The sequence below is a fragment of the Aptenodytes patagonicus genome, chromosome 5 (genome assembly GCF_965638725.1).
Source record: "Aptenodytes patagonicus chromosome 5, bAptPat1.pri.cur, whole genome shotgun sequence".
NCBI lineage: Eukaryota > Metazoa > Chordata > Aves > Sphenisciformes > Spheniscidae > Aptenodytes > Aptenodytes patagonicus.
This window is the reverse complement of record NC_134953.1, coordinates 4,156,273-4,180,094: the sequence shown is the minus strand read 5'-3', so window position 1 is coordinate 4,180,094 and position 23,822 is coordinate 4,156,273. Positions and strand designations below refer to the sequence as shown.

The 23,822-nt window shown below is 40.6% G+C and overlaps 2 protein-coding genes across 4 annotated transcripts; both read left to right on the top strand.

The window, feature by feature from the left end:
- Positions 1–6,414: 6,414 nt before the first annotated feature.
- On the top strand, positions 6,415–11,601 carry LOC143160576 (pulmonary surfactant-associated protein A-like). Of its 2 annotated transcripts, none has more exons than XM_076338369.1 (5): positions 6,415–6,733; positions 8,519–8,684; positions 9,304–9,369; positions 10,211–10,288; positions 11,041–11,601. In XM_076338369.1, exons 2-5 carry the CDS (start codon positions 8,534–8,536, stop codon positions 11,415–11,417), a joined length of 672 nt encoding a protein of 223 aa, XP_076194484.1. In that variant the 5' UTR covers positions 6,415–6,733; positions 8,519–8,533; the 3' UTR covers positions 11,418–11,601. The 2 variants fall into 2 exon arrangements, with proteins under 2 accessions (XP_076194484.1, XP_076194483.1); XM_076338368.1 differs by having other exon boundaries at positions 6,415–6,756.
- Positions 11,602–17,056: 5,455 nt separating this feature from the next.
- On the top strand, positions 17,057–22,904 carry LOC143160575 (pulmonary surfactant-associated protein A-like). Of its 2 annotated transcripts, XM_076338366.1 has the most exons (7): positions 17,057–17,157; positions 18,287–18,376; positions 18,594–18,697; positions 19,668–19,747; positions 20,333–20,524; positions 21,172–21,249; positions 22,021–22,904. In XM_076338366.1, the coding sequence occupies exons 5-7, from the start codon at positions 20,383–20,385 to the stop codon at positions 22,395–22,397; spliced, it is 597 nt and encodes a 198-aa protein (XP_076194481.1). In that variant the 5' UTR covers positions 17,057–17,157; positions 18,287–18,376; positions 18,594–18,697; positions 19,668–19,747; positions 20,333–20,382; the 3' UTR covers positions 22,398–22,904. The 2 variants fall into 2 exon arrangements, with proteins under 2 accessions (XP_076194481.1, XP_076194482.1); XM_076338367.1 differs by lacking the exon at positions 18,594–18,697.
- The last annotated feature ends 918 nt before the right edge of the window (positions 22,905–23,822 follow it).

The following is a 23,822-nucleotide window of genomic DNA, read 5'->3' as shown; positions in this document are numbered from 1 at the left end:
CAAATCTCACTCTATAGGAAAATCCAAACGATTTCAACAAGCTGCGTTTATTTTCTTTAAGAGTTTGCCTTGCAAAGTCTTTCAGAGAACTCAGCAAGGAAATTGGCTTGTAATTACAGAGTAAAACTATAAGCATCTTTCAAAATAGCAATAAACTTCTTAGTCTTAAGCTTTTTGAAAACTTAGTAATAAATAAAATGCCTGCAGAAATCTACAAAATAACTCTCTTTAGTATTTGGGCTCCAGAATATTCTGTTCTGGATGCCCAGCTACAGTCAGGGAATGCTCAGGGTGAAAGCAAAAGGGTTTTAATAAATATATGTATGTAGCTGAGCCTTTCTTTTCTCTTCATCCCTTACAGTGAAACGTCCAAGAATATTTCTACCCCGAAGCCTCTGCAATAACTGCACCTTATGTAGTTTCAGGTCAACTCAGGTATCAACGAAAGGCAAGGAGATGAATCTACTTTCAGCTGCCGGGGATTTACGGGCAGCAGCTGCAGGTAGGGCCACGCGCCCGCGCTGCGTTACGCCGCTGCTGCAAGGAAGAGCGCGATGCAGCAGCGGAGCACGGCAAGGGCGGGGGCCCCGAAGCACCGCTTGCTGCTGCTGCCCGATCCCCCCTGCCCCTGGGGAGCGAGATCCACTCCTCTGGAGGTGAAGCACAAAACCACCACGCTGGATTGCAGGAGCTGGATGGACGCGCGGCTGTGCTTCACCAGCCCAGCCAGGTGCTCAGGCGCTCTGCTTTTTCGTGGAAACTGAAATAATGAAGTGCCTTAATATCTGTCTGCTACCAAGGAGATATAAAGTGTTCCTCTACACCTTTGCACGAATTAGAATCTAAAAATGTGCCATTACAAAAGAAGCCGATTCAGTATATTAAATACTGTATGCTTCAAAGAACACAATTGGCTAAAACATACAGAATTTTGTGTTCAATCTCCTGAAAAGTTCTGTGCAAAATGAAATTCTGTAATACCTGTTGTCTTAATTTTCAGCTCATAACAGCGGTAACAGCCACGACGCGTGCTGTTTCCTGGGAATTCATTACCAGTTGGGGTCCCTTCAGTAAGATGCAAAGCAGCTTCATTTTACTGTGACCGCCAGACCTTAACAGCAGCTTGGTGATTTTATTATTTTCATTTGTAACTCTGCATTTTCTGCCATGTGTTTTCAATAACAAGTTTCTCCCAAGGACTTTGAATTTCAATTGCAAATAAAACGCTGACAATGCTTTTGGATGTATATGTTGTAACATTTACCAGTGAGACACTAGATGGGCCATTTCCCAGCAATAACAACGTAATAACAGCTTAGCAGGATTTTTTTTTTTTTGCTATCTGCAGGCTAGATTATCTTTATTTAAAATTGATAACAAGGGCCAGGTGGCTGTTTATAAGGGCAAGATATGAATTACAAGCATATGTTTCCAAGGCAATGTTGGCCAGTGGCTGTTCAAGCACAAATTGCTTCCTATTACCGCTTTTGATAGGAGACGGTACAGTTCATCTCCATGGGAACACAATATGGCAGGACGCCTCTGCGGTAACTCTTTGTACTATTTCCAGTAAAAAAAGGCAAAATTTACTCCATCGTGACACCACTAATTGATATTGCAGTGGGTAATTTTGTTGTGTTGTTGACCGAGGACTAGAAATAATCTCCCATACTGTTGTGTGGTATTCCCATAGAGGGCTACGTGCTTAGCGTGGAAGATGCAAGGAGGAATTATGAAGTCGGTAACATGGCCTACAGGAGAGAAAAGTGCATGGATGCTTTGGAAAAAAACAAACGGGCTTCCTCGATAATAATAGGGATAGCACCTCTCTAAGCTTTAGGGTTTTTAGCTGTGAAACGGGGAAGATGCAGACCTTCTGGAAATCATTATTGGGTTGTAAAGTTAGAATGAGATTACTTCTGGGTTTCTGTTTGTTTCTAAAAGGACAAGGCAGAAGCTGATTACAGTATGGTTAAATTTTTACTAAATCTGGATAGAGAATATGGGAAGGGAAGAGTACTTGTCCTGCCCAAAGGAAGGAAGAAGGCTGTGTCTAAAAATCTGCCGCGTTATGTCAAAGCAGGAGCTGCTTGCTGCCTTTGCTTTAATGTGCTCTAGTTGATTTTCTCTCGTATTTTTTTTTTTCAAGGCATAGAAATAATGATTCGGGCAAAATGACTTGACTAGCAATTTGCCTACCGCTTTCGTATCATCCAAGAGGCCGCTTTGCTGATGCCCTGTAGTATGCTGGCTATGAACCTGCAGTGTTAAATCAATTGCTTCAAGTATATAAGAAAGAAGGAATCGGATATAATCTGAAAACAAAGGACAAGTAGTTCTTCTGTGAACATAGTTTTAAGGTTATAAGTTTTTGGCAGGAGAGGACCATGCCTGTTTGTTTTACCAAAAGCTCTGAAAAACCTGGTCACCCCTTTTCTTGATAGTAGAGTTTGAATTTGCTTTTCCTAGAATGGAAAATAGATTGAAGGGGATGTGGGGATTTTTTAATTGAATTGCTTGAAGGCTTTTTTTCTTTTTTTTGGTCTTAAGCTTATATTTTCTGTACTTTGCAAGAACAATGCTATGCAAGGGCTGTTCAGTACAGTCTGGTGGAGCCAGCTCTTCAAAAATCCGCTACTCCGAGCTCTGTTCCCCATCTCTGCTGTCCTCTCTTTAGGAACTTCATCATCTATATTCAGCATTCCTTCTTCTCCTCCATCCACCTGCTTACACTTAAACCTAGAAATCTCTGCCCTGGGATCCACTCCCCAAAATAACAGCGTATTATTAAGCTGACAGCACGTCACTGATACCGTGTTTGTTCATAAATACAAGTATGTCTCATCAGCAATTACATTCTTGCAAGATGCTTATCCTCAAGTTAAAGCGGCGTAAGTCTAGAGTACACACAGCAATAATACAAATTTTAAGACCCACCCACAACTTGTATTCCTTCAGTATTAGCAGTGTAGTAAGGTACCATCCTCTCTGCATTTTTCATCCTATTCCTGCATCAGTGCACTGTCAACTAGCATAAAAATGATTTTATCAGCGTTTCTTCTTTTCCAAAGGCAGGGGGACTGTTGGCCTTTGCATGTTTATTGTTTGGATTTGTCTCAAGAAAATTAAACTGCAGGTGGGGAGGAGGCAACACTTTACCCTTTGGATTGTTTCATTACTTAATAGGTGAGGTATGTTTAGTTCCCTATATTTCTGATGAGGGCTTAAGCTGATGCCAATGAGTCATCTTAAAACTGACTATAGGCACCTAAGTCTGGATGATTTTAAGATCTGCAGCAGCAGAGCAAATAGTGAAAACACTAGACAAATATCAAAAATGAATGTTGTTTTGAACAAGGTGAAGATGGAGAATTGACCACACCTGCTTACCACATAGATGCTGTGCCAAGGACAAGCTCAGGGAGCTGATATCAGGAACTTGCAGCACAGTGACACGTTTAAGATTAGTGTCTCACAGATTGCTAAAATAAACTAGCGTGGCTGTACAGCACTGCATTTTACGTGAAAGAGCGCGGCATAGCTTTATGCAGATTGGGCTCTGATAAGGTTGTTAGTAATCAGCTCATTTCGAAACAGCGTGCTGAGCAAAATGGAGACTTCACCTTGTTTTCTGAAAATTAGAGGTTTGAAGGCTGTATAAAATCGGTTCTGGTTTTGAAACCACCTTGGCAGTTACTAGTTTTCAAATTACTTTTTTGAGGGTAGCGTGCACGGCTGCTGTACAAAGAAGCAGTCTTTCTGGGTACACGGCGTCTTTTTGAAAATCAGATTCCTTTTTTTTTCCCAAGTTCTCCTTTGCTAATAGCTGAGCAGGCCATTGTGGGATTTGGGTTTAATTCACTGGCATTAACGATGCAGCATATCTAATGCATTGGGGGACATCAGAAGGAATCTTATCGTTCTACTTACTGCATCCTTCCTTCTGTCGTTATCTGGGGCGCACTGAAACCACTCGAGTTCCCTGGGTGGGTTTTGTGGGCGTTACCCAGATAAAGATCTTCAGCCATTACCACACAGGTTTACCTGTAAATTTCAGAATACGGAGCCTTGGAACTATTCTACAGGGGTGCCAAGTTGCAGAAAAAATATTTACTTTCTTCCTTATTCTAGTATATTTGTTTTCCCTAATTCTCTGCCACATAACTAAGGAAAGTAAATCTAATGACTAAGTAATCTCTCATGTTGGATTGTTTTAGGTTCTTATCAGCTTCCATTGTGTAAGTATAATCTGACTCATGGGAGAAGAACTGTTATCAAATGTATGTTTCTTTGAAAGTTATGGTAGAAGATAATAATTTATAAAGTTTTTCTACATCTTAAGCCGTTATAAGCCACGTTTTGCTCATGCCACGCTTTCCTGACTGGACAGAGATAGCGTGTAGCTGGCGGGGCTTTACAGACTTCCCCGATTAATGTTTCCAATTCTTTATTAATTTTTTTTTTTTAAGTATAAACTGTGTTAGGTGGAAGAAACAGTACAAATCTGCAAAGATTTATCACGTTGTTCACGTATTAAAGTTGCATGTATATGCGCGGGGAGGACGTATATGGGCAGTGATACCACAGAACGGTATTAGCCGTTACAACTGTTGCAGAGTTGCCTAAAAACTGGATCTGTATGAGATTGTGCTCTGGTAAGTTAGATTCCCAAGAACTCGGGCACCTAATCATTTAAAATATTACTTCCCAAAATCAGGATCCATTAAGTTCCATCTTATCTTGCAGCTGCAGAAATTTCTTAGCGCTGTAGGTACCCCAGAGCTCTGCTGCCATTCAGAAACAGAATTACCCATGTCTTGATTGTGCTGAATTGCCTCGTATCTGTGCTATTCCCAAACCGCAGCAGGATTCAGAAACAAGGTATTTTACCCACTGAGTACTATCTAATCCACATCTTATACACCTAACGCCGGTTCTTTTCGTCTACCTCATTTGGACTACAGAAGGAAATACGTTTCAACTGGTGGGATTAGAGGTTTTGTAAAATGACTAACCCGCATTCCAAGTTTTGCTGCGTATCAGCTAGAGGAAGGACTTGAAGACAGATTGTTTATAACATACATTTGTGAGTGTTGATTGATCATTTCCCTGAAATGACACTGATATCATCTCCTCAGTTTGCTGTTTTGGTTTTTGTCTGGGAGGACAGACCATGCTGAGCACTTTTAACCGCAGGACTTGGCTCACAGTTGTGAATGGAAGTGGACTTACGTGACTAAGTTACTTCTAAAGGGGATCCGAAACATACCTCCTCCTTTGGGATTTTCTCTTAGCTAGGTCAGCCCGTTGATATTAGACGTCTCTTTATTTGTTGAACAAGGAGCCTAAAGATGTTAGCTTGCAGCTGTGAATTCTGCTGGGTAGAAAGACACTATAATTAGGGATCATGACAAAACTTGGGTAGTTTTAGTAAAATGCAAATGAAAAGTAGAAACTGTTCTACCCTTAGGACACCACAGTGTAAATTGGCAAAGCAGAGAGAAGCTGTGAAGCGGAGGTATTTGTGTCTTACAGGTGAGGGACTGGTGTGTTGGCTTGCTGGGGTTCATAAAACAAACCTCAGCTAGGATCTAACATACGTGTCCTTACAGCGGAAGGCATCAGAACCAGGAGGAAGTTATTCACGAGATCCCGATCTTTATTGCTGGGAAACCAGAGGACCAAGGCCTGCGGTTTTTTTTACTTGAAAACATTGCCCATTTGAGGATTTTGTGCATGTATACAGATTTTTCCAGGATCCGTCTTTGACCAAGTGAGGGTCAGCTGTACTCGACATGCAAAAGAGACCAGATGCTCACAGAAACATTGAGCATACACACAACTAGAAAATGATATTAAGGTAAGGTAAGTACATCAGATACGGAGACGGGAAGCAAAGTTTAGAATTCTGATTATCAGGTCAGACTCTACCTGGAAGGTAACGTGCTTCCCTAATTAACAAGAGCACCTTTCCTTCTACAAAAGCCACTGGTGGTCATATGCCATTTTTTGCTTTTTTAAACAAAAAAAATGTTACAGTATCAGAATCACAGAAAGTTTCTTGAAATATTTATACATTTCGTACGTGTCTACAAATCTGGAGTTATCTCTTAGTTCTAGATTGTTTTTTCTCCAACTTTGGCTTTCTGTTCTTATGAAAGAAAAAGAAATTTCTCAATCCTTAAAATTGTTCTCAGCATTTGCGTAACGAGTGTGTAAGCAAAACTGAAAAGGCTCATTCGTGCCCTCATTATCCAGTCTCCACTTCAGCGGTGTCATTTAACAAACACGACTCTATATAAAGGGGACTTGTGTGAACTGCTCTTTCATTTCACTTTGAAGCAGAAGGGTAAGTTGAATTTCCTTTTAATAAATCACAAGGAACTTCAGCTAGAAGGCAGACCTGTTCCTTTTCATTTCCGTGGTCGTATTTACATTTTAAAATTAAATTTTCCCTTATTAGTATTTTTTTACTTTGCTTGTATTAGCAATTTTAGTAGATGAGGAGATGCCTGAAGGACACTAGATAGTAATGACTGATGAAGGTCATTAAAACTGGATTAAAACTGAAGAGCTCTTTTTTCCATTTTGCTATATAACTGATCAGGACTCTGACTCTGCATCATAATCCAATTATGAGCTGGATGCAGTAGTCCATTCAAATGCAACTCCCTGAATGATCAGCACCAGACGAAGAGTACCTGTTGTAATTGCATTTCCTTATCTCGGGGACGTAAGTATTCCTAGCCACCTAAGGTAGGTTTCTGTTAGAGACTTTAATAACGCGCGCTCTGAGTCATTGGCCAGCGTTGTCAGAGGTGTCTGCTAGCCTTCAATATAGCGAAGGGTAAACAGCTTGGGACACTTCATATTCAACACACCAAACTCAACAGCACTTTTAATACAGCACGTGTGTTCTCAGGTGGATTTGAAATTTGCACTCGTTAAAACAAGTGGAAGTTCTTGACCATGAGGAATAGACGCTGCTATTACTTAAACAGACTCTATATGCAGCGAAACACTGAAATGTATGATATAATTGAATGTTCTTATGTTCCAGGGTATGTCCCACTGAACTGATTTTGATGAGACATTCCTCTAGAAAAACAAGGGAGCTTTGCCCTTAAAAATAGTTGGTATTGATGCAGATTTAGAATAACGTCAAAAGCCTTCTACGATAGAGTCAGTCTGGAAGATGCAAACAATACTTCCTTTTTTTAAAAGCTCAGTCCGGTTTTAGCGTACCCGTTTTAATAAATGGTAATAATAAACTGATATTTTGATTCTGCTTGGCATGTATGCTTTGAAACAAATTCCTTGTTTTAACCCCTGATGAACCCAGGTGTTAATAATCTCGCAGCATTCAAGCCAACCAAGATTTTATTCTCAACTGTAAGCAGAGCTGGATTTAGAACATATTGCGTGTCAATTAAAATGATCTTGTCAATTCTGAGGGTTTTTTAAGGATGGAAGTTTTTAAGAGAGTGTAATACATGATCCTCTCTAATTTGTGCCAAAAGAAAAGTTAAGTCATGGGTATTAAGTGATACCCTTCGTATGAGAGTCAACCCACCGGGGTCATCTCATTAGCAAGAGATACCCCTTCTGGCATCTCGAACCTTGAACCTTTCTTTAGCTTTCTTATTATTTTAACTGACTGATGCCAATAACGGGATATCTCCATGCCACAGCATCCTACAGTCCATCAGTTCAGGTTTTATAACCGCACAGCGTTGCCAATGCTGCACACCCACTAGCTGCGTCATAAACCCATGATCTATAGTTTCAGAGTGCTTTTTGGTCATATCTCGGCACTGAGATTATAACCCTACTTAATGTTATATCTGAAAGGATAAAATAAGATGAATAGGCCTATTGCCAACCAGCAAAAATGCACTTTCTACAAGACTAACTCTGACATTTTCAAGCTTGTGGAATTTTGTTCAAAACAAGATAGGAATGTCAATTGAGCTATAAAATACCAGTCTGCTTATTTCAAATAAATGTGCTTAAATAGTACTGTGCTTAAAGAGATTGCTAACTAGCTCCAAACCCTCACAACCGCCGCTGTAACAGATTGTACCTTTCAGGTTGGCAGCACATGCATCCATGTTTCATTGAGTGATTATAGCCCTTACAGGCAACCAATGGCTTAAGGGTGATCGGTTGTTACCTCTGAGCCCATCATTTCTCAAGGATTAATCCAACAACTAGTCAGTGACAGCAGAAAGGATGATTTGTCTTCACTACTCCCAAATGTGTAGCTGTCATTCTGTAATGAGCACACCAATCTGTATCAGTCTAGAAACAGTTTTGTGTATAAGCTATGCCATGGTAGCAAAGTAAATCTGGGAGATCTCTTATACCTAAACTATAGACTTTATTCAAACAAGGAAAGAATGTAAATTCAAGAAGGGATGAACAGAAGGAAAAAAAAAAGAGGTGTTCAATTCTATAAGCCAATGCCTACAATTTCTTACAGAATCATTGCCTGACAAACCTGTGGGTTTTCTTACAGCTGGCCTGAGCAATCATGTTGTCTCACTCATCCTACATGCTCACAGCAGTAGCTGCTTTGCTAGTGACTTGCCATGCACTGTGTAAATGCCCAGGAATTCCTGAGCTACCCAGTGTCCCTGGACTGCCTGGAAAAGATGGTCTGAAAGGACAGCCACGTCTACCACGTAAGTAAACTTCTTTTTGCAACAAATCCTTGTCATGAACGCTGCATGAATAAACACGGTTAACACAGAAGGAGATGTGCCCTCAAGGAAGCAGCTGCGTTAAGCAGAAGAGGGAAAACTGAATGGAGGAAATGGTCCGTTTAATATTTTTTTTCTAAAACATAGGCTTCCTCTCTCTTCTGGGAGAAGAGGGGAAATGAACAAGTTATCAATACTTAAAACTTATAAGATATATAAAGATACATATCTTTGTAGTGCTTTTCTGTTGACTTTCCAAAGGGAATTGCTGCTTTCACAGCAGAAGCTTTTTTCTTCATACTTAAAAAAAAAAAAAGAAATGTTATTCCAGTATTTACAAGTGTAATTAAAAGGCCTCTGGCATGTTTCTCTAGTATTCAAAGATAGTATGTGCAAAAGTAGCCTGGTAAGGAACACACTTTGCACTGTGTAATTTTCTTTCTATGTAGAAATGCTTTCTCCAGGGCCATTACCAAGGCTAAAGCACTATCAAAATTATTCATACGTGCAACACATTTCAGTTTGGGATTAAGTTCTATTTCATCCTGAAGTCCCCAGAATATGCATCAATTGGAAAGAAAATTATGCTTCTCTTTTCCAGGTCTCATGGGACCCTCTGGAAGCTTGATGTGGCCTCGTGGAAGAGATGATCTTCCTTGGCCGCAAGGTGAGAAAGGAGAAAGAGGCTGATGTCCATGTAATGGTCTGTCAGTCAAATGGACTCTCTCTTTATTGGGTCAAATATGTTGGTTTTTTACTGACTGTGAAGTGCAGCAAGAGTTGCACTTCGGAGAGAGGGAGATGCAGCAATATTTTGTGCTTCTACATTGCCATTTGGTTTAGTTGTCAACAATGGGAACACGATCGTGGGAGCACGCTAGTAACTTTATCCTACGTGTAGGACCTTTGTTACCCATGGAAATTTGTATGAGAAAAGTACCTACCTTTACAGCGAGTTCCCACCTTTAGCAAGCAGTGCTGGGTGGACTGTATTTCTCACAATCTATGCAGTAACCCTCCTATACCAGTGTCTATGATTTCCATTAACATAAGATCCCACTGTAAAAACACAAAGCATCCACCCAGCAGATTAAAAAGAAAATGGTATGGTGCCGCAGGAACTGTTCCCGCCCCAAAATCTCCCTTGTGCCTGTTCACTAACGATTATTCGAATGAAACAAATTCTCTTTGGCCAAGCCACTTTCACAGACATGACAAACATAAGGCTTCAACCGAGAAAAATTCATTTTCTTCTGCGCGGAGGGGAATTATCAGCATTTCAGAGGGTTGGAGGGGTTGGTTTGTTTGCTGTAATATAGGTTAACAACAGTGTGAAAAAAAAACTGGGAAAATACTTATTTTATGCCAGATGACGTTAAAAAATTACATTTTGTCCTAGTTAGTTTTGGAAAACGATTGGGTTTATCCAATGAATTGTTTCTATCAGCAGGGCCTAGTTTTGTATAGTTACAAAGTTAATTGTATAACTTTCATTTGTATCTGTGTAGATCTACCTGATTCTCTGGACGCTGAACTCCACAATGTTTTAGTAAATTTGAAGCACCGACTTTCCAGACTTGAAGGCGGTAATTTTTCCCATTTTAACTTTTTCGGCTCCCAATCAGTTTTAAGTGCAATAGGCAAAATTAATTCCAGAATCATGACTTGCAGGAAAGAAATAGCACTTGAAAAATGGTACTACATCCCAAAAGTCCATTTTCTCATCCAAAGCACGGGCAATCAGGACTCATTTTCCCAGGAGAAGCAGATTTCTCTCAGGAACACCAATGCGCGTTTATTCAAGTTTAATTTATTAAAAAAAAAAATTCCAACTGATGTTGTACATTCCACATGGATTTATGGGAACGCCTCAGCCTTGTACCACGTTGCTGGCAGTTTTATCTATCAGCAACCAGATTGTTAAAGGTGGTAACTTGTTTTGCACTGAGAAGGAATTCACAAAAATTATCATTTCTGTTTCACTTGCTCGAATTTGAAGCAAATTGATCCTCTTCAGAGAGTACACACAATATAATGATAGGGCTGATAGAGTACGTAGCAAATGTTAGCAGGGCATCCTTGTCTTGGAGAAGACAATGACAGATGGTCACAAGCAGCATAACGATATATTTAGCGAACGACTTGTGTATTGGTAACATTTTGAAGATCTTTACTCCTCATCATCTTTTACTCTCATTCTTGCCCTCTATTCCCTCCTCTGTTCCTCTCACCACTTTTAATTTTCTCTTCATCTCTTGATTTCTCTTTCTTTGCTTTCTCATCACTATGCCATAGGAAAGTAAAAAAGCTAACTAGGTTTTTTCTTTTCATGTTTTAGTGCTTGCTTTGAATGGGAAAATAAGAGAAGTAGGAGATAAAATACTTGCCAGCAATGGGAAGGAAGTTGACTTTGCATCTGCACTAGAATCCTGTGAAGAGGCTGGAGGAACTCTTGCAACTCCCATGAATGAGGAGGAGAATAACGCTATTTTGGGTATTGTGAAACAGTATAACCGATATGCTTACTTGGGCATTAAAGAGGGCGAGAATTCAGGTCAATTTAAGTATATAAATGGTGCACCTCTGAATTATACCAAGTGGCACCAATATGAGCCTAATGGCAAAGGGACAGAAAAATGTGTAGAGATGTACACTGATGGGAGCTGGAATGACAAAAAATGCGACCTGTATCGCCTCACAATCTGTGAATTTTAAAGAATGGCCTTTCAGCCACCTCAGAGTATGGAGACAACAAAATATCCTGTGTCTCAGGTCTATGCAACTTCTGCAATGATTCTATCTCAGAAAATCTAAAATTAATCATGTTACAGTATTTTTTATCCTTAAGAAAATGCCAATGTGGTAGGTGATTAACGTAATTAAAATCTGCCTAATCTGATGTGTTTATCTCTTTTGGAGGGTTGGGAATAGCTCAGAAGTCATTTTTCACGGCAGACTGTCTCTGTGCACTGTGCCTTTGTGAAGATTAGAGGAAAATTCCAAGCTGTAATAAGGGCCGTTAGTCCTTCTACCACTTTTCAGTGTGGTTTCAAAACCAGCTAACAAATTTCCTGGTGCCAAATATTTCTTCTCCTATTTGCACTTATTGTTCTTCTGAAGAAAAGCTGCAAATACTGGAAAAGTCTGAAGTTAAAATTGCCCGTGGCTTCACAGTGGAAGCATTTCCAAGTATCTAATAGTTTCTGCCTTAAGAGATGCACAGAGGTTGACTTCACTGGAGCAATTATGGTGTCAGGTTTTGTACATCTCTTTGAATTATAGGGCTTGTGTTGTGTTACATTGAAGCATGCACTGATTCAGTCAGCATCCATATTTAACTTTTCTAAAAATATTAACAGTACCAGTTACAATTAATTTTCTTAGTTTCAGAAGCTACTCTCTATAAAACACTAAGATAAACACGGCATTAGATCCACGTAGACATAGAAATATGTGTATAAAATACTAAAGATTGCATTTTGTTGCCAGAACACCACATTCCCTCATAAAACTATGACCATTGCAGTGTTAGAAGGCCACATGCCTTCTCCCAAGCCACTGAACAACCACATACTATTTTGGGGGAGCAGGTGAGATTGGAAGTTCAATCAGTTCAAACACAAGCTATTTCTCTGCTGATGTCATGCCAAGCAACCACGCAGCCAGACCATGACTCAAATCCGCTAGGATCAAGAAGCATCTTTTCACAAAATATTTCCACCGCTACTCCGTTTGGGTAGCTGGTGAGCAACGGGACCTCAGTAAAGTACCACGAGTAGCAAATTCTCACACACTTACCTTGCAGCGAGGAAGTCCTGGGCTCATCCATTATCATTTTCACACCACCTGAGGGGAAAAAAAAAAGGAAGCACTGGAGTTGAAATACAGGCATAAACACTTTTACTTCATCTTCTCCTCCTCCCCATTTGGCTCTGTGCAGAGACCCCATAGGAACCTCGACTTGACTCTGGGCGGTGGTGTCCCTCGTCCCTAACCTGCACTGAGGAAGAGATGGGATCTATTCACACGGTCATTTCAAGCCCTGTCAAGTAGGAAAGCTTCAGCATCTTCAGACGCAGGAGATAAAGGGACACTTTTGGCAGCGGAGGATTCGTGTCCAGCATTGTATACAGCACCCCAGCTGATCTGAGAGCGGACAGGGACTTTGAAATGGGAAAAGTGCACCCAGTACCATGTTGGATAGATTTCAAAGCGTGAACCTGCTTTACAAAATAGCTTCCTTTGAGACCTATGGCCACGATAGCTTTTTGGCCAAAAAAATTTCAAATGGGAAGGGAATAGATCATGCCATGACAAAAATTCTGACCCTCAGGTTAGTTTGGGAAAAAATAAGGCTAAACTAATACCTTTTAATTTTCCTAGGCTTAGCTCTGACCAGCTGCACTAAATCTGCTGGAAAGAGCTGAAGGTTTATTTAAAAAATACCTCTACCTCTTGCGTTTTAATTATTAGTATTTTAATGAGTAAACCTTGTTAGCAATTTTTGAGTCTTTCAACCGTACAGATTCTTTGCTAGAGCAAGATGATTACCTGGCATAAGAAGGCATCATGTTGGAGAAAGAGAAAAAAAAAACAACTCACTCTACTAACATGATCTTTTATTATCTGAACCAAATTGACATATTCGTTTACACAGATCTCCAACTAGGTTTGGAGTATCCCATTCCTTTAGTTAATCAACGATTTATTTCCACCACATTTGTGTTTACAAAATAACTATACAACTCTTGTTAAAATCCTTAATGTGTAAAATCTTACAAATGGCTTGACACTACATTACACCTATCTCTAAACAGATTTAGACTTCAAGACACTCGGGTGCTTTTTATCCAGTTGAGAAAAATAATGTTATTTTTTCAGTCAAAAGCTAATTTTTATTACATTAGTAAGCAAAGCATCTAGGCTAGGTCTCAGGGTCCAGTTTCTTTCTGCTTAAGCCATTACTATTAGGAAAAAAACCCAAATCAAACACACACACACACTGCTTAAAAATAAAAACTCCTCAGATCCCTTCCCAGAACTGGTAGGCAGCACTTTCCCTTCTATGGTTCACCCTAAGATCTGTAGCATTTCAGGTAATTGAACTAAACTCCTCAGTTATTTTCATAAAATATCTCCATATAACATCATCCTCGAGTCTTCTCTTCCTATGCTCTAGCCTTCCCCTTATACCATTCTGAAGCAGCCCTCCTTGTTCTGTGTCCAAGGTCTTGACTATGCCTCTCATATAAACCTGAAGATATCAAGGGGACATCTGCCAGTTTCCTGCCTTCTTTATAAAAAAAAACCCCACAACTGTGTCCACATTCTTTTGCATGGACTTTTATCTCCCAACTTTGATGAACTACAGAGAAAAAAAAAAAGTCCAGTGGCAACCATCATGTGTAGAAGAAATAAAATTCCCTGATAAAAGCAATATTCTACAGACAGGCTTGGAATGCGTTTGTATCTCACGGGATTCACATGTGGTCATTAAAATCCTGGTGAAGGTACATACTCAGTAGAATGTAACTTGATTATTCTTTGCAGTTCCACAGAGGAACAGAAACCTATCCAGAAATCATTATTTTGTTCTTTTAGATGGCTTTTTTTGTGTGTGTATAACCCTATCAATTTAAACCCTCAAATGCTGTTTAAAACACTTACTTATAAGCATTTCAGTCTTTTTTTTTTGTGAAAGATCCAAATTCTGCATGGATTTTTTTTTTTAAATGGACAGAGAGGTCAGGCGCAAGAAGAAACAGAATAAATGGTTCCTCTGTTCTGTTATTATAGGATAAGTAATTTTGATAAAAATCTTTCCTTAAAAATGCAATGAGCAAAAATAATCCCTGGTGCATAATGACCAGACCAGGAAAAATCCAGGTTAGTATTTTTTTTCTTAATTTGTAATAATCATTTGCTACAGAAAAAGCAATCTAACAGTAAAATCTTCAATTTGGAAAATAACTTTTTCACTTCTCAAATGCTATAAAAGCAGATTTTGAGAATTAAGAGCTTAGTACAAGTTAAAAGGTCACAAAAATTCAGTCCCTTCTGAAGCAAATGGATTGCGTATCACATAAGAGAAATTTAATACAATTGTTATTACAGTATATTTAATAGTGAGAGTTTTGTCTGGCCATAAAAATGATGGATATTGATTTCAGAGAGAATTCTTTCTGGTCTAGAGCGATAGCCTCTTTTATAAGTGTATAATTTGATTAGGTGTTTTAGCTTAGAAATACTATTAGCAATTTTGAGCACTCAAAAACCTCTCCCCTGCCCCCATCAATCCCTACCACATGTAAAGAAATTGACCTTAGATTACAGAAAATAAGCAATTTTTTTGTGACCTTCTGGTTTTTGTAGAAAATTGATTTAAAAAAACCCCAAACCCTATGGTTCTTGGGAAAATTGAGTTCAAATTCAACCCTATGTGACCATAGTAACTGGCAGGATGGAACACAGACTAGCAGGGCTACCTTATCTCGTATAAATTGTGACCAGTGCCTCCTTTATTTATTTTTTTTATTTTGAAGCCAAATTTAAAGAATAATGATGTTATTCCTTTGCTCTTTTTGGAGAAAAGATGATGTATGGTGGAAAAATACCAGTACTTGCTGCTGCAATATCCTAGCAGTGATGCATTACTAAGTAGGGTAAAGATTAATCATATGTTTTACATTTATTTGCAGCTTTTCTTTAGAAGAACAGTAAGTGCAAATAGGAGAAGAAATATTTGGCACCAGGAAATTTGTTAGCTGGTTTTGAAACCACACTGAAAAGTGGTAGAAGGACTAACGGCCCTATTACAACTTTTGTGAACCAGAGGAAAACAATGTTCTTGGGAGTATTGTGTAATGGTATAACAGACATGTTTGGACCTCAAAGCGTGTCAGATTGCAAGTGATTTTCATTATCTGCAGTAGAAATGTACTGTTATAAAATCACATTAACCTACAGTTATACAAACATACCTGGGTTTAAAGCACAATCAATACAGGATGCTTGGAAATTAGAGTAGCACCTTTAAAAATGATAAGGGGACTTGGATTTGAGTTGAAGTCCCTGTTAGGAAACCAGGGTTTGGCAGAATTTGGCTCAAGGGTGGTAAGCCAAGTGCGATGACAGGTGAAACCTGGAATGAAGCTTTCACCCATCTCCACCCTTGTGGCTCAGGAGCCAAGAGGAACTGTACAGCAAGGGTACTTTAACCCTTGAGGAGGCTGAGTGATGCAGTCGACACACCAGAGGGACGGGATGCCATCCAGAGGGACCTGGACAAGCTGGAGAAGTGGGTCCGTGTGAACCTCATGAGGTTCAACAAGGCCAAGTGCAAGGTCCTGCACCTGGGTCGGGGCAACCCCCGGTCTCAACACAGGCTGGGGGATGAAGCATTGATTGAGAGCAGCCCTGCCGAGAAGGACTTGGGGGTACTGGTGGATGAAAAGCTGGACATGAGCCAGCAATGTGTGCTCGCAGCCCAGAAGGCCAACCGTATCCTGGGCTGCATCCAAAGCAGCGTGGCCAGCAGGTCGAGGGAGGGGATTCTGCCCCTCTGCTCTGCTCTGGTGAGACCCCACCTGCAGCACTGCGTCCAGCTCTGGAGCCCTCAGCATAAGAAAGACACGGACCTGTTGGAGCGGGTCCAGAGGAGGGCCACGAAAATGATCAGGGGGATGGAACACCTCTGCTATGAAGAAAGGCTGAGAGAGTTGGGGTGGTTCAGCCTGGAGAGGAGAAGGCTTCGGGGAGACCTTATTGCAGCCCATCAGTACTTCAAGGGGGCTTATAAAAAAGATGGCGGCAAACTTTTTAGCAGGGCCTGTTGCAACAGGACAAGGGGGAATGGCTTTAACCTAGAGGGGGGTAGATTAAGACTAGATCTAAGGAAGAAATGTTTTACGCTGAGGGTGGTGAAGCACTGGCCCAGGTTGCCCCGAGAGGTGGTGGATGCCCCATCCCTGGAAACATTCCAGGTCAGGCTGGACGGGGCTCTGAGCAACCTGATCTAGTTGAAGATGTCCCTGCCCAGGGCAGGGGGCAGTTGGACTAGATGACCTTTAGAGGTCCCTTCCAACCTTAACTTTTCTATGGTTCTATGATTATGATAGTAAAGACTGTAGCGAACAATTTAACCTTCTGCAGATAATGGAGGACAACTGCAGAATATATGGAAAAATAGTTTCATCTGGTTCATGAGGTATTTTTTTTCTCGCATTAGAATGCTATGTTGCTACTAAGAACTATTGAAGAGATGAGATATTGTCTTGCTTTCTATTTGTTATTAACACAAAACCCTCTTTATTTCTTTCTGTGTTTTTCAGCTGAGCTGCCCCAAGTGACATATCAGAGACACCTAGTGACCTCCACTTGGATGCTTCACATGTAACTTAAGTCAGTGGAGCAAGATGGCAGTAGCATTTATGAGCACTGATCACACTGTCTACAGGTAAAATGAATTAAGACTTTCTGCTCTAAAATGCTGCTCATAACTCCAAAGAAAAAAGTCACCTTGAAGTTTGCCATCCCAGGTGTCCATGTCTTGCTGAATTCTTTGCTTCCTGTTTTTAAAGCGCAGCAAAAATAGCCTCAGCCCTCCTCTGAGAAGGAGAGACACTAGGTCCCACATGCTCTGTGCTCTTCCTGATATTCCCAGGCATAAGGGAGCTGTTGGGGACAGTCTGACAGTGATTTGGAAGAGAAAAGGAAATGCAGAAAGCACAGGACAAGGTGGCAGCAAGGTAGGATGGAAACAACAGCAGAACAGCACAAAATCAACGTAAACAAAAAAATATAAGTGGGGTTGCAGTCATTTAAATACAAACTGAGAGAATAAGAAAAGAATTTTCAAGGTTATCTGAGGTGTGACTAGCACTATGAAGGAAAAAATCCCCAACTTTCAGGAGGTTAAGTATACAAAGGAAAGGCTAACAAACAGGCTCATGGAAGGAACACACACCCACTTTCATAAGCTGAAATTCAACTCTAGTGTCTGTATTTCTTGAAGCAGCTAAGAAAGCAGTATTGACCAACTTTTGTCCTTAGCGTGTTTTGCATTTACCTACCTACATTGTGCAACACTGAACCTACTCTCAGAATACCCTTCATTTGCTTCACTAGCACTGAAATTCTAAAACCTCTTAGTGATCGATGGGGAAACACAGAAGAAAAGTTGCCTCGATACTCAAAAATTGTTTGTTCTTTAGCAGATCTGTGTCCTTGAATCTTGCTGAGCTTCTGTGAAGTGCAGCTCAAAGCAAGATCAGAAAATAGTTTACAAGTTATGATAGTTATATCGCATATGCTATTAGGCAATCATAAACCAGCGTAGCAGAAATGTAAGTATTTTTAAATATCTATTTTAGCTTGCTCCATCTTATCAATATGCTGATGACAATCAAGTGAAGAAAAGTTTAGAATTTATCAAATCTCCATCCATTCTTCTCAGGGGTCTATCACACAAGAAAGCTTCTGTCTCCCTCCAGGTTTCCCAGGCCATCAGTCAGCGTGTGAAACCCACTAATGGAGGCCAAGCCTCATCCTCTTCTCACACTCGCCTAACCTGCGGTTTCTTCCAGATGCAGTTGAAGCGCTAAGGTTGTTCTTACCACGGATGCAAAGGCCCAAGGTTCTGCCAGTGACCTTTTCTAGGGCTCATCTGGCCCCAGGTAATGGCTTGTCTCATATTCTGTTTTTGGTTTTTTTCATAAAACAATCAGAAAACCTCAGCCAAAAGAACGTTAAAAGCATTAAGTCAAACGCTCAAAAGCTAAGAAACTTGAAATTTAACAAGAAACATTAAACAAAGGTTCCTCATGCAAATTTAAATCGGCCCTCTTCTGTCAAGGTACATACAACTGGGTACCGCTTATTTATTTTTCACAGGACTGGTGCCTTTTCCAGGGCACTCAATAAACAATGCTGCAGGAATTAATCAGGCCTCTGTGGGCACTACACCAATGACAAAGGACTCTACATCAGTTACTGAGGTCAGTATGAAGGTACAGGTGCAGAGTGCCTGTGGAGGTGATCCAGGCTTGCTTAGATCCAGTAGCATCTTAGACTAATATGGATCTTGCTCACATTCCCCATCTAATCTCAAAGCACCTAATTCCTCAGCTGACTCGGCTGTTAGCCTTGCTGCAACATCAGGATGCTGGCCTGACCCCACAAGGACGAGGATCTATTTGTTTGAACTGGAGCACAGCCTGAAACTCCTTTCCTAAAAGTCTCCATTAGGTAGAAACAACTCTCAGCTGAGAATAACTTAGCAGTGCATGGCAATGCATTTCCATTTCAGCAATGCTCCACATCTTGAGGCCTCTCTACTTACAGGACTGCTTTAGAGCAGCTTTTTCCTTCACTGAAAGGTCATTGTTCTGTTGGATAAAAGTGTACTTAGTACTGTAAAACTGTTATTTATGATATCTAAGCTTCCCCTGGAGTATTCTGTAGGTTATCTAAGTATGTGCTTCTGTGGCTGTTGCCCCTGCACATGCTGCAGATGTACCATTGTCTTTCGGCTTTGCTGCTATGATCATGAGATTCTGTTTAGCTACAAAACATCAGTAATTATCACCGATATGGCCTCAGTCTGTAATGAAAGTGATGGTGGTATTCCTACTGCATATTGTATTTCAGGTGAACTCCTTGTTTTGGCTTATCTTCAGTGACATTTACAATTTAACATTTACACAGCTGTTCTGTGGAAATGTTAGGTATTTCAAGTATGTATTGAGAAATTGCTTTGTTCTGCTCCAGGGTTGTGGTTTTGTTTTTTTTGAAATGTGTGAAAGTGTTTCTACAAATCAAGAAAGCACTCTCAAATATTTTCCTCCCATTTTAAGTGTGTTTACCTCTTAAAGAAAACAAACCCCCTATCATTCCAGTTAAAGTTCATTAAATTTCTATTCATATGCAAATGCACATCATATTACATGCTCTTTGTATTTCCTGTAGGTAACAAGACAAATCTCAAGTTACATGTCCTATAAATTAGACCATTTAAAGAGTCTCTCATTTCATATTGGAGCTGCTAGGTAAGTTGAACATCTTTAAATAGATTTCCATTTAAATTATGTTGAATCCTCTTAAACTGTATCACAAACCTTTCATTTTAGATTTTTCTTTGTGTCTCAACAATTTTATTAAAACTTTCACCTACTTTTACAGAGGATTATGACCTCAGGTGAAGGTACTTTAAAAGAAGGATGCCATAATGGAAGAATAAGCATTAACAATTGTTTCACTCAACCAACTGATAAAGACAGCATGTTCCAGTTTATCTTAACCTGACTTTCTCTTACTAAAGCAGACACGTCTATTGCTCCCCTGTATAATTAAGACTGAAAGGATAGCTTTTTGCATGGGAAAAATGGTATATCTGCTGTACAAAAAAAAAAGCTTTGAAGGGCATGCTTTGGTTTTTTGCTCTGTAGCTTGAACTCTTAAGTAGACTAACAGACTGAGTCTTTTGGAAAAAGATTTTAATTATTTGTAATAACCTAACTTCGCAACTACATCAATGACATTCACATCACTGAGGGCGAAGCTTAAGGTACATTAAAACTTCAAACCCAGACAGCAAAATTCTGAAACCTTGCATTTCTTTTTTTTAAACGCAGGACTCTACACCGGAGAGTAAAACAGCCTGTTTTACATTTGGCTTTAAATAATGCTGTCTCCACAGTTGTTCCACAAAATCTTTGGAGTAGCTTTTTTCCTGCTCCTGTGCTGTGCTCAAGGTAAACCAGCAGGAATTCCTCCACTGCCCGGTTTTGTGCGCTTGCCTGAATACGATGAAGGCTTTATACCAGGTACATGCAGTTACCATCTCCATTTTTATCTAGATGTACTGTCGCGTTCCATTGCTATGCTTTGTAAACTCAATGCTATGCTGTATAATCTGATGTGGGTCCTACTTGATAGAAAATAAACAGATCTTTATTAATTCCTTGTATCAAGTAAGACGCTTAAATCTCTCCTACTTAATGACACAATGGTTCAATTCACAGAGAAAAGGATATCATTTTCCATAACACAGGGCACAAGAAACTCGTTGCTAGGTGTTAGGTTGGAGCTGCAAGCAAGTGCTTGAACAGCCTGAAGGATTCTGTCAACAGTCCCTAGACACAGTTAAAAATCAACTCAACCTACTGCACAAGTGCCAGTGTTTTGCCTGGACTGGCCTAATCACTTAGAGAGCAAAGACTAACTCAGTTTGCCAGTTTGAGTTTTGCATAAACATCACTGCTCTGCAGGTAGTTTCCGGGAATGTATTCCCTATCCTTACAAAGATCAATGTCTGAAAAGATCCCCTGTTTAAAACACAGCAGTAAACTAAAACAGGTCAAACAAACATTTTAAAAGCTTATATTAATTTCGTGTGACTACCTCTGCTTTATCTCGAAAGCCAAGATTCAAACTGTAACACAAAGTGCATAATAGCTGGTTTTCTTCACAGGTTTCCTACCGCTGGTTGATAGTGAAGTGGGAGACATGATCCGTCAATTAGAACATCAGATTTCCAGACTTGCAGGAGGTAATTTATCTGCCTTTACTTTCTGCTGGATTAGTGAGCATAAACAAGATGAGCAACAAAATGGCTTCTTCGGAAAAAAGCAGACTTTTCTGCGCTTTTATTGCGTTCCGTTTGTCTTTTGTTCGCTGGTAGATAGGAGAGTGATAATTCTCAAATGGGGGGGAAGGGAGGATTAGTTTTTCATAACTAGTGGGAGACACCTAGGTAATAGCTCTGAAATATGGGTGCAAGCAAGTCAGAAATATATCAGATTAAAATCCCTGCTTATGCAGAAGTGCTCCATGGGCACCTCATGCTCCTAACAGACAAATAAGCGGAACACTAAAACCATACCAAAACAGTCACAACCAGATCACAGCTAAGATCCTACTCACTTAAGGACTGACATACACCCTTGTATACTGCAAACCGTCTCAGAGAGCTTACACAGAGTACAGAGACTCAAAAAAATATACTTTTTCCAAATGTAGAATTCCTTATTTCCTTCCCTCCCTTCTCCAACTTCTTTTGTGCTTCTCCTATTTCATTGTCTGTATATTTATGTGTTTCTTCCTTTTTCCCCCCTCTCCTCACCTTTTCAGATTTCTTCTTGCTTTTGGGGGCTGGCTTTCTTCTTTTCTTTTTTTATCTTTGATTTCAAGTTTTCCCTTCCTTTACCTTTTCCTGGATTTAGTCTAAAGTTATGGAGGAAAATAGCGGGAATTACAGTTGGCAGCAAAGTGACCGCAAAACAATGCATAGAAGTTTAACAGCTTTCACCTCATCTTGCAGTCCTCTCCTTGGAAAAGAAGATAACTGCATCTGGAGGAAAAATATTTGCTACCAATGGGGAAAAAGCTGATTTCCAAACTACACTGAAAAAATGCAGAGAGGTTGGAGGGTCTATTGCCACTCCAAGGAACCCAGGCGAGAACGATGCCATTCTGTACTTTGTGAAAAATTTTAATACCTACGCCTACCTGGGGATAAAGGAATCGCTAATTCCAAGCAATTTCCAGTTCCTGGATGGCACACAACTGAGCTATGCTAACTGGCATTTAAACGAACCTTCTGGCAAAGGGAAAGAGGAATGTGTGGAGATGTACACTGATGGCACTTGGAATGACAAAAAGTGCAACCAGAATCGCCTCATTGTCTGTCAGTTTTAGTGCTTCCCCCTGCTGCTGTCTGGCAGGCTCCCTGCAATACGCTCTCCTATCCTTGTCTCTTAATTTGTAGCTAGTGAACTCAGATAACGCAGCAGGAAAAATACAAGTCACTCTTCCCCAGCCTGATTTGTCTTTTAAACAAGTGCCAGCCATAAAGAGGAAATTACTTCTCACGAGAGCAGTGGCCCTTTTGTCTGTTCTGTTACTCACTGCCCACTGAGTTTCTCGATAGGCCTGCCTAGGGCTTCCTACTCCGCCGTTAACCTGCTGACTTACTACAACAAGAGCAAAAAGCAGATTTCTTGGGCACATACCTAAAGTGACTTGTGGCCACAAGATCTTCCAGCACCCCTTTCTCCATGAGCCTCTAAGTTTTGCGTATTTTGATCCTTTCTCTAAGTTTCCCTTACCAAACCTACCCGTACAGACATTCCTGCTACCACTGCTGTTGCTCAGCCTGTGTTTCTCTGGCCATCTTCACCCATGAGAGATCCCCTGAAAGAAGAAATAAGCAGTGCTGCTAGGGTGACACAGAGCTATGAGCACAAGGGGGACTCACCTACCTTACATTTCCCATGGGAAAGCTTTAGTCAGCAGGTCTTTAACCTTCATATACCTGAAAAGTGATGGCCAGAAGCCACCTGTCCTGAGCCCCTCCAGCAACTCCTGCTCTCTTTCCTGACTCAAAGTGGTAGCAGCACAAGAAGCCCAAGGTCCCATGCCACGTGGGATGCGTGTGGAAGAAAACACGCGAGAGCTGAGATGTTACAATGCCCACGTGGTTTGGGGAGATCAGTAAAGCCATGGCAAGGTCAATTTTTTTGAGCTAGAGAGATTCAGATACAGCTAATTTGTGGGCACCATAGAGCTGCTTGGCAAAACCTGATGGGGATTTCCCTGGGGCTAAGCTTAGTGGATGCCTACATTGCTGAAGGAGCCTATATTCTGCTCTCATTGCAGAAGCTGCTCAGAGCCTGCACCCTCAAACTAAAGGGTTAAGACAAAGCTTTCTGAACAACTTTGTTACTGGGGTCCAGTCACCCACTGAAGTTAGACTCCCAAGGTTAGACGCACAGTTGTGCAGTGCAAGAGGCACATCCAGAGACGTCTATGATTTTTTCCTTCCTCTGGGGCAGTTGGAGTCAACCTAGCTTAGACAACGAAGGCTCCGCATAAGCTCCATGACATGGTACAAAGGCTGGTTGCGCATGCAGGCATGCTGCCATATGCACCAAGCCAAATGCCTGGCTATCGGTAACGCTCACTCACACGAGCTTTGTTAGTTCCAGCCTGGTCATGCAGAGCTGAGCAGGGAAACATCCAGCTCTAGAGAGCAGCTGGTCTGGCTCACCCTCTGTGCAACAGGGAGACAGAACAGTCAAACTATGAAGGTACTTGGGGAGGGAAGGTATGCTCACAGCTGGT